The sequence below is a fragment of the Oreochromis aureus genome, linkage group 15 (assembly GCF_013358895.1).
Source record: "Oreochromis aureus strain Israel breed Guangdong linkage group 15, ZZ_aureus, whole genome shotgun sequence".
Classification (NCBI taxonomy): domain Eukaryota; kingdom Metazoa; phylum Chordata; class Actinopteri; order Cichliformes; family Cichlidae; genus Oreochromis; species Oreochromis aureus.
In genome coordinates this window covers 20,078,102-20,093,515 of record NC_052956.1, presented here as the reverse complement: position 1 = coordinate 20,093,515, position 15,414 = coordinate 20,078,102, and the positions used below count along the sequence as shown (strand labels likewise).

The 15,414-nt window shown below is 41.9% G+C and overlaps 1 protein-coding gene across 1 annotated transcript in view; it reads left to right on the top strand.

Moving 5' to 3' along the window:
• tdrd15 (tudor domain containing 15) overlaps positions 1-15,414 on the top strand; it is a 16,412-nt gene extending 998 nt beyond the window's left edge. Inside the window, exons 2-4 of the mRNA XM_031756272.2 lie at positions 4,486-4,555; positions 9,134-14,806; positions 15,043-15,414. Of these exons, the coding sequence (XP_031612132.2) occupies positions 4,486-4,555; positions 9,134-14,806; positions 15,043-15,130 (5,831 nt within the window). The 3' untranslated portion in view covers positions 15,131-15,414. The remainder of the gene's footprint in view (positions 1-4,485; positions 4,556-9,133; positions 14,807-15,042) is intronic.

The following is a 15,414-nucleotide window of genomic DNA, read 5'->3' as shown; positions in this document are numbered from 1 at the left end:
ATAAAAAATACTTGTATTCGCACGAATATGTTAAGAAGCATATTTGATTGTTCTACTTTTTAAAATTTATTTATACAGTAAAACTGTTATTTTCATTCGTTGCCTCAAGGCAACACTGCGCAGTTAGCCCAATTTTTTTCAGGCAATATAATGCATTTGCATATGTGTGTACAGATGTGTTTGTGTGATGTGTTATATGATCATAGTATAGGTTTTTTACTTTACAATCTACTCATAATTACAGGACATGGATGTAAATACCTTTTATGGAAGGAAACCAAGGGAATGTGCACTTTCTGTCCTCAGAAAGTGAGGACAGTGAGCTTTCAGGGAGTGACAGTGAAGTAGAGGAGTGGATCCCTAAATGAGGTTTGAGGGACACTTAGGAGCGCAGGGGTCAGTTGGTAAAGTAACTGTGCCTGTGTGTGTGTTAGTGCCCACATAGCAAGCAGGTCTGGCCAGGATCTGGTATCAAGTCGGCACTGCTGGCTGACTTCTGGCATGATAAGACGTATGTCATCCAGATGTGGGCCAGGCCTGGCATAGATGGCACTGTCTATGTGATGGCATGCCATATCTGGCTTGATTGTGGCTTGGTTTATGTGGCCCAGGCCTACAGAAAACAGGTCTGGCCCAGATCTGGCATCAAGCTGGCACTTCTGACTGACTGGTGTTTTGGCAGAGTGTATGTCAACCGGATGTGTGCCATGTCTGGCAATGACGCCACTGTTTATACGATGGCATGCCATATCTCAGGTTGTAGAGCAGGTTACAAACTCATCGGAAGGTTAGTGATTCGATGGTTCGACTGGTTCCTCCAGTCTGCATGTCAAGAGTGTGAATGTGTATGAATGTAGTTAGGAAGCACTCAGTTAAGCGAAAGTCGGTGAATGTGGCATGTTGTACAGAGCACTTTGAGTAATCTGGGAGAGTAGAAAAGCGCTATCAGTCCATTCACTGTCTGAACAGAGTTTCGGCATGTTACTTTTGCACTTTTTTACATGTTCTGGCACATGTTGTTATTGCATGGCTTGATTAAGGTACACATTAGGCTGACATCTGGGGCCAGAGCTGAAACCGTTCTGGGCCAGCACAGGGCCAGCAGTGTGTCTGCAACTGGCCCGTGGCTGCACACCACCTACAGATGTGTAAGCACATTGTGTGGGCCTGATCCGGGCCATACCAATTTTGCTGTGTGGGTGTGTGTGTGTGTGGTCGTGTATTACTTATTGTTGTGGGGACACAAATTTCTTTACACACTCACATTGTGAGGTCTCGCCTACTTTATGGGGACAAATTGCAAGGTAAATCATCAATTTTAGGGTGAAGGCTTGAGTCAGGGTTAGGGTAAGGTTCAGGCAGGGACTTGTGATGGGTAGAGTCAGGATAAGTCTCCAGGAAATTAATGTAAGTTAATGTAATGTCCCCAAAAGTGATGGAAACACAACACGTGTGTGTGGTGTGCGTCATGCGTGCTTGGCAGCATACATGGGGTTAGGGTCAAATGTTGGATGTATTTTGGTGTTTTATTGTTCTGTGAAATGTTTACATTGTTTATTTGTTGTTTATTTATTTGTTCATCCTTGTTGTACTAATACAACTTATTATAGAATAACTTGGCATTTTACTACCCTTGTCGCACAGTGTTGCCTTGAAGCAACAAACCAATATTTTTTTTTTTTGGGGGGGGGGGGGGCAGGGTGTCAAATTTTATGATTGATATATTATTAGTGACCCTAAAGCTCCCCCAAAATAGGGAGAAATATTTTTTTCCCCCAAAATTAAAAAGTCATGCAGTAGAGGGTTAAAAAAATAAAATTAAAATGTTGTTTCTGGATAAAACAAATTCTTTCCCTACTATAAATTATTTATCCTCAGAAAGACCGCCTGGATTAAGGGAGGCCTCTTTCTATATAGCTTTTTACTATATATATATATATATATATATATATATATGTGTATATGTATATAAAAAAGATTTTTCCCACAAAAATAAATAATAATTTTAAATGGATGGAAATCATAATCATAATTTTTAATGGATGGAAAGCTAGTGTGGGGAGGCCAACATCTGCCAAAGTGGGGAAAAACAGAAATTTGAAAAAAAATTCTTAAACCTGCCAAGAGCCCAAAAATCTCAACAAATGACTTTTACAATTTTAAGATTGGGGAAACAAAAAATTGCAGATACTATATATTTTTATCAGCTAATCTACCTCTTAAAATTATTTAATAATTTAATATTAAATAATTAAAGTTCTTTTTAAAACTGACTCACCCACATCTTCACCATGTTGTCATCCTCATCCTTTAATCAGTGTCCCTGACTGCCTGTGTTTTTAAGTACTTATAAATTAATAAAGTTTCATTTATATAGCACCTTTCTAGACAGTGTCACAAAGTGCTGCACATAAGATAAATCATAAAAAGGTAAAACAGACAATATAAAACAGCAGTGTTAAAAAGGTGAGTTTTGAGTTGTTCTTTTAAAACCAACTACTGAGTCCACAGTTCTTAAGGTTTGGGGGAGAGAGTTCCACAGTCTAGGGCAGGGGTGGGCAATCTCAGTCCACGAGGGCCGGTGTCCCTGCAGGTTTTAGATCTCACCTTGGGTCAACACACCTGAATCACATGATTAGTTCGTTACAGGCCTCTGGAGAACTTCAGGACATGTTGAGGAGCTAATTTAGCCATTTAAATCAGCTGTGTTGGTTCGAGGACACATCTAAAACCTGCAGGGACACCGGCCCTCGTGGACTGAGATTGCCCACCCCTGGTCTAGGGGCTACAGTGGCAAAAGCTCTATCACCCTTAGTTCTCATCTTAGGCTGTTTTATAGCAAGTAAGCCCTGATCAGATGACCTCAGGGACCTGCTAGGGACATAGGGCTGTAGCAGATCAGAGATGTAGGCTGGTAAATGATTTACTTTGCTCTGAGATCAGACTTGACTTTAAAAAAACATTAGTTTCATGTACACTGCTCAAAAAACTCAAAGGAATACTTTTGAATCAGAGTCAGTGTCACTGATCGTAGCATGAGTTGATACTTGGACCCTACAGAGGTTGCACAGGTAGTCAAGCTCCTGCATTATGGCACATCATGCTACTGCCAGGTTTGCTGTGTCTCCCAACACAGTCTCAAGAGCATGAAGGAACTTGTAGGAGACGGGCAGTTACTGTGGGAGTGCTGGAGAGGGCTGTAGAGGGTTCTTAACCCAGCAGTAGGACCCGTATCTGCTCCTCTGTAAGGAGGAACAGGATGAGCACTGCCGGACCCTTACAGAATGAACTCACCGGAGTCACCAATCTTTGATCAAACATTAAGAAACAGATTTCATAAGGATGTCTTGAGGGCCTGACGTCCTCTAGTGGGCCCTGTGCTTGTTGCCTGAAGCTTAAATATAAAATAACATCATTCACCATGACCAGTGTGGTGGGTCAGTGATGACCTGGGGAGGCCTATCCATAGAGGGACGCACAAACCTCTACAGGCTATGTAAAAGCACTCTAAATGTCAAATCAGACACATTTTCAGACCCTACGGTGGTGCAGTGGGTCCTGGATTCCTCCTGCTGTATGACAATGCCCAGCCTCATGTGGCAAGAGTATGCTGGCAGTTCCAGGAGGATGAAGGAATTGACTGAATTTCTTGTGTGTAATTGGTTAATGCTGGCATTACCAGCAAAGGAAATGGTGTGCGTTTCCTAAAAAACAAAACAAAACAGAGGAATAAATGATTCAAGTGCACACTTTGCAGAGCCATTCATTAGGATAAACTGGACCCTTTAGAGGCCCAGTCTGGCCCTCAGGCTGCATGTTTGAGACATATCTCTCTTTACACCTCCATCAGAATTCCTAGTTAGAATCACAGCAAAATACTGAAAAATATGTCACTGTATCTGGAAATATTGTAAATCACTTTATCAGACAGCAGGGGGGGCTCTTGCATTGATGTTGGTTTGTGAAATTTGCTCAGCTCTTTTAAACAGGTGCGAGGGGTTAACAGTATTAATATTTAAACCCAGGTTTCACTGACTGCAAAGGTCTCACTTGTGACAGCGTGCATCAGATATCTCATGTTTACCTTTTTCCTGTTCTGCTTTGATATATATATATATATATATATATATATATATATATATATATATATATATATATATATATATATATATATATATATATATATATATATATATATATATATATATATATATATATATATATATATATATATATATATATATATATATATATATATATATATATATATATATATATATATATATATATATATATATATATATATATATATATATATATATATATATGTATATATATGTATATGTATATGTATATAGGAGAGAGATCAAATATGTAGTGAGAAGGTGAGAGAAATACCGAGTACCTGATAATAACCTCAGAAGCCTGCCTTTAAATTGTATATTATTTGTCAAATTAAGACCGTTTTTTTTTTCCTCCCTACAGGTTTATTTTGGGATGCAATTGTTCCTGATTCTGCTGCCATGCAGTCCACACTGGAATCTGATCTTGAAAGGTAAGAATGTGCTTTTCTGTTTCTTTTTCTATTTATTTTGATCATATAGACAATATGCAGAAAATCATTAAGAGGGAAAAAAATAAAAAAATATATTATTATATTGTATTGTATATATATTATATACAATATAAAAATACTGTACAAAATAAAGCAAAATGCACTAGAATAGAATAGAATAGAATAGCTTTTTATTGTCACTGTTACAAGAACAGTGAAAGGCAGTTTGGCATCTCTCCATGTGTGTGAAGTACACAATAGCTTAAGTATTTACACAATGACAAATTTACATTTACACAAGAAAGATATGTACAAGTTATACATACACCTGCAAACATACACGCACATACATACATATATGTATATATACATATTTGCATCCGTACATGCATACACACACATATTTCCACATACACGCTTACATCTATATACATACACATACATGCCATCTAACTAGCAGGTGCATTGAGAGGTGCAGTGTGATCAGTGATATTGCACATTGAGTGGGGGTGGGGGGTGCTGTTGGAACTATACTAAATAATGTTATAATAAATACAGTTTAAAGTGGTAAGGGTGTTGTTTGCATTGAAGTATAAACAGAAATACGATTTATAAATAAGGTGTAATGTCCATGAGTGTTGGCAGTGCAGTTATCCTCCAATCAGGGTGGAGGCAGGGCATGTTTGACAGCCTGTGGGTAAAAACTTCTGTTGAGTCTGTTTGTCTTCGACCTGATGGACCTGTAGCGTTTACCAGAGGGAAGGGGGAAAAAGTGAGTGTCCAGGGTGCGAGGGTCTTTAATGATGATGCTGGCTTTCTGCTGAAGTCTGCCAGTATAGATGTCTCTGAGGGAGTTAGTGAAGTGCCGATTGCCCGCTCTGCTGCCCTCACCACCCGCTGCAGTTTCCTCTTGTCCTCCGCAGTGCAGCAGTTGAACCAGAGTGTGCAGCAGTAAGTCAGAAGGCTCTCAATGGTGGAGCGGTAGAAGTTTACTAGCAGTCTTTGGGGTAATTGGGCCTGACGTAGTTTCCTGAGGAAGTACAGCCTTTGTTGTGCTTTCCGTACCTGGTGGGAGATGTTTGTGGACCAGGTAAGGTCGGCCGAGATGTGGACTCCGAGGAACTTAAAGCTTTCTACCCTTTCTACCTCCTCCCCATCAATGTAGAGGGTAGAGTGCTCAGATCGCTTTGTTCTTCTGAAGTCGATTACCATCTCCTTGGTCTTGGCTGTGTTCAGATGCAGGTTGTTGTCGTCACACCATTGCTTCAGATGCTGAACCTCCTCTCTGTAGGCTGAATCATCGTTGTTGTCGATCAGTCCTATGACAGTGGTGTCATCAGCAAATTTTATAATGGTGTTACTGGTGTGGATTGGTGAACAGTCATGGGTGAAAAGTGAGTATAAGAGGGACTGAGGACACACCCTGTGGGACACCCACATTCAGAATGAGGGTGGAGGAGGTGTGCTCTCCCATTCTTACGTTCTGGGGTCTGTTGCTCAGGAAGTCCAGTATCCAGCTGCACAGTGAGCTGCTGAGTCCTAAGTTGCTTAGTTTATTAACCAGTTTGTGGGGTTGAACTGTATTGAAGGCAGAGCTGAAGCCCACAAACAGCATTCTCACATAGGTGTTACTACAGTCCAGGTGTGTGAGGGCTGTGTGAAGAGCTGTTATTATGGAATCCTCTGTCGACCTGTTTGCCCTGTATGCAAACTGGTGTGGATCGAGGTTTGCAGGGATGGCAGCTTTAATGTGTGACATGATGAGCTGTTCGAAACATTTGGCAATTATGGGTGTTAAAGCAACTGGACGATAGTCATTCAAGCAGCTCACTGTGTTCTTCTCGGGCACTGGAACGATGGTGGCTGACTTAAGGCAGGATGGTACTACAGACTGTAGCAGTGAGAGGTTGAAGATGGTGGTGAAAACCTCTGCTAGTTGGTCTGCACATGCTTTAAGCACGCTACCGGCTACACCGTCAGGACCAGCTGCTTTCCTCGCGTTGACTCTGCGCAGTCTGGCTCTGACCTGGTGCTGCTCCAGCTGGATGGGAGCGTCGTCCTCTCTGTAATGGCAGGATGGGTGATGGTGTCCCTGTTTTCTTGGTCAAAGCGGGCGAAGAAATGGTTTAGGGTGTCAGGTAAGGTGATGTCTGGGAGTTGGTTTGTGTGCAACTGTCTTTGTAGCCAGTGAGTGTCTTGATCCCCTGCCACATGTTTCTGGAGTTCTTTGTGTTAAAGTGTTCCTCGATGCGCTGTTTGTATTTGCGCTGGGCTTTTTTATGCCTTTAACCAGAGATTGGCGTGCCTCTTTGTAGACTTGTTGGTCTCCTGATTTGAAGGCGCTGTCACGTGCTCTTAGTAGGGCTCTCACCTCACTGTTGAGCCATGGCTTCTGGTTCGGGAACACTTTAACAGTCTTTGTTGTTGTTACGCTCTCAGTACAGAAGCTGATGTATGAGAGTACGGCAGATGTGTGGCCCTCCAAGTCTGATCCTTCTGCAAATACACTCCAATTCGTGTTATCAAAACAGTCTTTTAGGGCCGTGGTGGCTTCCGCGGTCCACACTCTTACTGATTTTTCAGATGGTTTTTGTCTTTGAATTAGAGGTTTATAAGCAGGGATCAGGGACAGAGAGAGATGATCAGCGAGTCCGAGATGAGGCAGGGGTGGCCTTGTAAGCATCTGGGATGTTGGTGTAGACCTGGTCTAGTGTGTTGTTTTCCTTGTCGGAAAGCTCACGTTTTAAAGAATCCAGGCAGGACAGATTTCAGGTTTGCGTGGTTAAAATCTCCTGCCACGATCACAGCGCAGTCCGGGTGCGTTGTTAGCTGTTTATTAATGGAGCGCTGGAGTAGCTCCATGGCTGACTTAGCATTAGCTTGCGGCGGCACATAAACCGCTATTATTGTGATGGCTGTGAGCTCTCTCGGCAAGTAGAAGGGTCTGCACTGAACCATCATGTATTCTATGTCTGGGCAGCAGTGAACGACTTTAACTGTGTTGTTGGTGCACCAGTTATTGTTTACAAACACTAGCAGACCTCCCCCGCGTTTCTTACCGGACTCTTTGTTCCTGTCCGCTCTGAACGTAGCGTGGCCCGCTAGCTCAATCGCAGTGTCTGGGGTGAAAGAGTCCAGCCAAGTCTCTGTGATGATCATAACACAGTAATCCAGTGATCCGCAGTCGTAGCTCATCCATCTTGTTATTTAGTGACCGTGAGTTGGTGAGGAAGAGGCTCGGAATAGCCGGTCCGTGTGGGTTAGCACGTAGCCTAGCCTTCAGCCCCGCTCTCTTCCCTCTCTTCTGTTTCCTGTGCCTCCGCCGCCACGCCACTTCAGCGGTGGTATGGTGAAATTAGAGTCGGTGACCCTCCGGATCTCAGGGGGAATTGAGTCCCAGTCATTGTCAGCAAAGGTGTGGAGGTTTTTGTGGTTTAGAACCGCAAGCAGTATCATGTAGTGAAGCCGCAGCTAACCAAATCACTTAAATTCAACATCTTCCTTTTCTTTATATTTCGTGAAAACCAGATCTTTATACCTCTTTCTAAAGTGCATCACAAATGTGTAAAACCATTAGTATTTTATCCTACTTCATGCTCTTATGCAGGGGATACAAAGTTTGGGAAATTCTGGGTATTTAAAAGAACATTTTATTTGATGTTTTATGATGTTTTCTTCTTTGTTAATTAGCTTCAGGAAAATGGCAAAGCTAAATTGTTCAGCCCTTCAACTGCACAAATTAAGATACAGATTTTCAGATATAAGGAGCATTGTGCTACACTGAGAGGAAAAAAAGAAGCTGATAGAGAAGGGATTGTCATTGGTAGGGCTTTTAAGTCGTATAAGCCATGCAAAACTTTATGAGGCATGACATAACGATGCACTGCTACTAATGCATGGTGTAATAAAAACAGAAAGTCAAATCCAGGCTTTTGAGTCAGAATTTCAGTGATATTAGTCCCAGATATTGGATCTCAAATAAAAACATCTGTCGTTTTTCAAGTTATGCTCTGTTGTTTATGGCAATATTGTTTTCATCATTTGGATGATTGGAAGCAATCAGGAACGTGAATATAAGCATGGTGAGTAAAGGTGAGACAGAGGCAGGACAAAGACCATCTGAGAAAAATCGAAGAGCTTGTTCGTAAATGAGGGGTTCTCTTTGTAGCACACATGTGGTTTGGTTATGAGAAGTCTGACGTGGACCAGAGAACATTGCCCAGAAGAAGAGAAAAGTAATCACATATGGATGAGCACCATTCATCTTTGAGCTTATAATTAAAAAAAAAAAATCTTTAATGTGGTTTTTATATAAACTAGCACTATTAATAAACTAGTCATTTATAGAGTTTCCATAAAATGTAATATACTTTGATACATTTCATTGTTAGATATTGGGAAATGAGATTTTGGTATGGAATATCAGAGTTATTTTGACTCCTCTCATTTTAACATTTCAATGAATTGGCATATATATAAATAATACATAAAACATGAATAAAAATGCTATACAAAGTAACCATTTAATCTGTGCTTGTATGAACCATTGTTGATAATGTAAGCCATTTTACTTTGCAGGTCTCAAGATTTATCCCCGTCGGCCCTTTGGCCAGTGGACCTCAAGTTAACTCACTTGGACTGGAGCCCTGAAGCAATCCTGATACACTTCCAGGGACAGTACCGTACCATATGTGAACTTGACTACAGTATCTTGCAGGGAGAAATACAGAATGTACCAAAGACTAAAGCTGAAGTGGATATCGGAGAGTTTTGCCTCGTGGAAGATTTTACTTCAGCTCGCTGGTACAGAGGAAGAGTTCAGAAACGACGGGACGACTTCTTTGATGTTTTCCTCATTGATCACGGTAACGTGTTGACTGTCAGTGCCACAAACGTTTCATCCTGTTCAAATGACCTGTTCATCCTGCCTCCGAAAATAGTTTGCGGTTTTCTTGCTAATGTGCTGCTTCTTCAGAGTTGTTCTCACTCTGTGGTCGAGGAGTATTTCTCAAGCCTGATCGGCAGAAATATCAATGGTTACGTTCAAGCACTGCTTCCCCACAAAGTCCTCCTACTAGAAGCCCCTGACATCAACACCGGCTTAGTTACACATGGCTTTGGGAGATATGTGGACACTGATACATTTCTCTTCTTGGTAGAGATGCTTACAGAGCTGCCTCTCAAACAGAACATAGAGCCGGTTCCTGACTTGCTCATTGAAAAGCCAAGGGGACAAGAAGTTTGTTTTAAACCATCAGGTTTGCAGGGATATGAAGACATTCTTTCACTCTATGGACCAGCGTTGCGTTGCGGGACACGAGCTAAAGTGAGAGTAACTGCTGCTGTCAGCCCTGGGCTGTTTTACTGTCAGATGGCCAATGTGGAATCAGAGCTCTGGGAAATGTCAAAAAAGTTAGCTGCATCGTGTGAATGCAGACCTAAAGAAAGTTATCAGATGACTCCAGAGAACCTGGGTTTATTGTCCTCAGCTAAAAGCAAAGATGGGAGATGGTACAGAGGCTTGGTGCAGTTTCTCCCAGGCAGTTCTTGGGTTAGAGTCTTCTTTGTTGACTACGGATTCTTTGAATCAGTCACAGTTGAAAACATCCACAGGTTGGCACCTGAATTGTATTCAACACCCATTATGACATTCCCATGCTCTCTGGCATGCCTGACTGATGAGGATAAGGCCATCAAAACTCAGCAGTTGTGTCTCCTGAAATCAGGCTTACTTGGAGGACTATTACACTTGGAGATCACTACATACGATGAAGAACACCGAGTGTACTGTGTCACTATAATTAGTGCTGAAGGTGAAGGTGTGGAAGAACCGGAGCCTGTCAGAACGTGTCCAGTCATGAAGGTTGAGTCAGTTTCTGAGGCTGAAGAGCAAGGTGGCTCCTTGTACCATGAAACAATCATGGGTGAAACACTGGGGCAAACGCTGAAGGTAGAAGAGGTGCAGGTAGACTCTGTGTTTGTGGGCTATGTTGAACATGTCCAAAATCCAAACCATTTCTGGATTAGAACACAAAAACGCAATGAGGAGTTTGAAGAAATGATGTCAAAGATGGCAGAACACTTCCAACATGTGAAGCTGGATGAAGACGTACTGTTAAATCCTAAGCTTGGAACACTGTGCTGTGCAGTTTATGAGGGAGACATGCATTTTTACAGAGGTGTAGTGACAGACACCCTTAAGCACGGAGCTGAAGTTTTGTTCATCGATTTTGGGAACATTGAGAAAGTGCCACACATGTTGATCAAGAATATTCCCGAGTCATTTGCTTGCAAGGCGGCATTTGCCATTTGTTGTACTCTTTCTAATGTTTTTCCTGTTGAGGACATCTGGACAAGTTCAGCCTCTGATTCCTTCAGAAGAGCTGTGTCAAACAAAGCCTTGCTGGTCCATGTCGTACAAATGAGAAAAAACAAATTTGTTGTTGACCTCTTTGAGATGGGAAGTGGGAACAATCAGAGTATTACTGAGCTCCTGGTCTCTTCCAACCAGGCTGAATACATTCCGAAAGGGCACTTGGCCCAAAAAACGACAGAAAAGACAAGGTGCCCCCAAAGTAATGTGAAAACAAACATCACTGAGGATAAGGGGCAATGGAAGGATTGTAAGGAAGAAGAGAAGGCATTGAAAAATGAACCTGAGAAAGGTCAACCTCTTTCTAGCATCAAGCCATTAAATATCAAGCCTGGGTGTGAGTTGACTGTGCACTGCTCTTATATCAGCTCTCCATTGGATTTGTGGTGCCAGCCTCAAGACATGGTTCCAGCTTTGGATGAACTGATGGATAAAATTCAGCAGTATTATTCAACTCATTGGGTTCCCCTAGAGTCAGGAGATTCATGCTGCATTGCCAAGTCACCTCAAGATGGACGATGGTACAGGGCCTTAATCACTGCAAAACAGAGAGGCAATGCCACAGTAACGTTGGTTGATTATGGGAATACTGTCCAAGTCAGTGAACACATTCTTCAAGCAATAATGCCAGAATTTATTTATTTGGAAGGACAAGCTTTCAGGTGCAGCCTTTACAACTTAATTGAACCTGCTGACCCTAAGAACTCTGGGAATTGGAGTCCAGAAGGGTGTAGGTTGCTGAAAGATTTTGTCTTCAGCAGCATTGGAGCTCTAAAGTGTAAAGTTGTCTCCCAGTTATATGTGAAAAACAAGGGGCTGTGCAATGTTGTTGATCTCTACAACAGCCAAACCCAGCAGAGTGTGGCGGATACGTTCACAGAACAAGGCCTGGCAACACAAGTGACGGCGTCAACAAGGCAACAGCAAGAAGTGTTTCCGGAATCCTTTATCTACTCTTCACATGATCTACACCCAGGAAATGAGGAACAAATGTATGTCACCTACGTTAACAGTCAGTGGGAGGTCTACTGCCATCTTGAAAGAAACACCGACATTATTGTTGAGCTTGAGAAGAAAATCTCAGAGGAGAGTAAACACATGATGCAAGTTGATACAAGAGCTGTTGTAAGCAAACTGTGTCTGGCAAAATACTTTGATGGCAAATGGTACCGCGGTGTAGTACATCCTGTTCATTCACCTCTGCATTTCAGTGTGTTTTTTGTGGACTATGGAAACACAAACATATCAGAGAAGACCAAAGTCATGTTCATCCCCAGAGACTCATCAGATTTGTTGTACACACCCATGCAGGCCGTGAGATGTTGTCTCCATTCAGTGTCCAAGAAAGAGGTCTATGCAGATGTTAAGGAGTGGCTCAGTAGTGTAGTTCTCAACAAGCAAGTGAAAGCTGTCATACTTGGAAAGAATGAAGATGGTTCATTTGATGTCGAATTATTTGACGGAGATATGAACATCAATGAGAAGGTGAAGGAGCTCATTCTCAGTTTGTCATGTAAGCCCAAGACTGCTGTTGGATTTGAGATGATCGAAAGAAAACGTAAAACCTCCTGCAAAAGAGACACAAAGTCTTCGTTCAAAAGCAAGAGTCATCCTAAAGTGTATTCAAATCTTTCGACACTGTCCACTGTCCACAGAGGTACTAAAAAGAGAGAAAACACAAAAAGCCTTGTTGGTGGGAGAACTCAAAACAATAACACAATAGTAAGAACACAGAATGAGGGCACATTGAACACCCGTGCCTCTGTGAAATCGCAGAACAATCAAGTGAAACAACAAAGACAGGAACAGAAGCAAGCCCAACAGAAAGAGGCAAAAGAAATGCCCCAACTCCTGCCTGACAAGAAGATATGTGCAGGCTTCAGGGCAAAGTGTTTCGTTTCCCACGCAGACTCCATTTACAGCTTTTTTCTTCAGCTGTCAGAGGATGAACCTGCCATCTTGGAAATGGGTGAAGCTCTCAACTCAGGTACCCTCAGAGAATCCTTGAAGATGCCCACAACCTTAAGAATCAATGACATTGTTTTGGCTGAGTTTGAGGAGGACGGTGCCCTTTATCGTTCAGTTGTGAAGAACTTTGTAGGCAATTCATGTTTCAAAGTTGAGTTTGTGGACTATGGAAACTCGGCAGTCGTTGAGAAGAAAAAGATCTACTCTATACCAAAGGAGCATCGGTCACATCCGAGATTCAGTATACCATGCTCGCTGCTGGATCCAAGTACATTCAGAAATGATGCGTCATTCACTGATGCAGTAAGGGAGAAGCCACTGATGGTTGAGTTCATAAAGCAATATGGAACCAAGTGGGACATTAAGATTAAGGTTCTTGATGGAGAAGTGGGCCTTAATGCAGGACCTGTAACTGAAAGGGAGGGTGAGTCTCCTAATTCTGAAGCTAATGAGAAATTGAGGTCCCACAAACAGAATAACCAAAGAGATGAAGCATGCAAGAATGAAATAAGATCTGAAAGAACGACGACTACAGTCAAAGATGAAACATTCACGCCTAAGCCACCATCTGTTAAGATGTTAGTGATGATGAGGATGAAAACTCACAGGCGTCGTAGGATAAGAGTCAAGAGCAGCAAGAGTAAGTCTACAAAGAGATTTGGAGATGCATCCTTTACCCCATCTATTCAAGCCAGAGACTCAGAGAATGGAATGCTTTTGTCGGTCCAGAGTAATGGCTGCTTTTACGTAAGAGTTGTTAGGACCAGTGACTGTCTCACTGCATTGGAAAGTCACATTGCGGATAGCCTGGTCAAGTGCAAGATGGTAGCAAGAGAGGATATCAAACAAGGCCTCAAGTGCTTAGTTCAAGTCCAGAAGGACAACAAGTGGCACAGGGCCATAGTTCAGCACCTGAATGATGAAAATGTCAATGTTTTCCTGGTGGATCACGGAATAACAGTGGAAATCCCAATTGGTTCCATTCGACAGCAGTGTAGTGACCTGTTGAAATTCCCAAACCTCGCAGTGCTGTGCAAGATGAACAATCTTGGGTTCAGTGAGAAGGACGATGATTACAGACACTGGTGTGAAACTCTGAAACCCATGATAGGCAAGGAAGTCAAGCTGATTTTTGTGCGTTATTCTGAAGCGGATAGCCTCTGGATGGTTGAAATAATCATAAACAAACTGTTTCTTGGTTTGCATCAAGTTGTGTCACTGCAGCAAAATGAAGAAAAGATCCCACCACCTGGTGTGAGTCAAAATGGAGGCACTGAAAAAGCACCAACCTTGGACACCAGCCCTCCTCAGCAGCTTGCCTTTGCTCCTGTTGAAATTGACATGTCATATTCTGGCTTTGCTGCTGCAATTAAGACTCCTTCTGATTTCTGTGTGTCTCTAGAGGATTTGCTTCGAGTTACAAACAAAGTGTCAGCTGAGCTGGATGACCTGCCCAGCCAATTGATACCTCTTCCTGAAGACCACATTGCCCCTGGCACCTGCTGCCTACTGAAATCAGATTCCAGGAAGAAGTGGTGCAGGGCTGAAATCGTCCACGTCAACACCACGGTGGTCCTAAATCTAGTGGATTATGGCCATTATGAATACATGCCATATGACAACTGCTCCAATCTGAAGAAACTTCCAGCCAAGATAACAACCCTCCCAAAGGTCACTTACTCCTGCATCCTGAGAGGTGTGAAGCCAGCTGGATTGGATGATCAGTGGTCTGATGAGGCGGTGGTCTTCTTCCAGCAATCTTTGTATAAGAAGAACCTGCAGATCTACTTCAGGGAATTGGTGTCAAACGCACAGTGGAAGGTAGAAATTCTTGTAGATGGCGTCCATGTTGCCAAGGAGCTGGTGGATGCTGGACATGCCAGCTATGTCGATGTCATGCTAGGACTCAGGTATGCTTTATAATTTAAAATCTGACTTAAAGTGTATTAGAAGTGATCAAAATAAGCACATATTTAGTACTTTTATATATTTTTTAATGACTTCAAATCCACGATTCAGTATTCTTAGTGTAATATATATCAGTTGTGCTTTTGTCAGTGAATAAATGAATGAAAGAACAATGAAATGTGTGTGGATTTGTGAGATAAATATCACATTTTTTGTGCTTAACCTCTGGCACTTTCAGGTTCCTGATCCTTGACAGTGAGGAGCAGTGTGGGCCGGAAGAGCTTCCTGTTGTGAAGCTTGAGCTTCTAAACAAACAAAATGTTTAGATTTCATTTAAGGTGAAAGTAAAATTGTGTTTGCAGATTTTTTTTATGTCAAAAAATGTACAAGAAATTAGAGTCATGAGACCAGCTTTCTGATAATTTTAACTAAACATGTTATACCAAAAGGTTTTTTGTGTTAAATTTCGCTTACTTTTTGTTTTAAGTTTAGATATTGAAAAGTAATAGTCTGATTAAGACAAAATATTGAAGTCACTACCTTATCAGCGCTTCTGACACTTTTCTTTTTGTATTTTACGTTGTGAAAAATAAAATCTTTTCTGATTGTG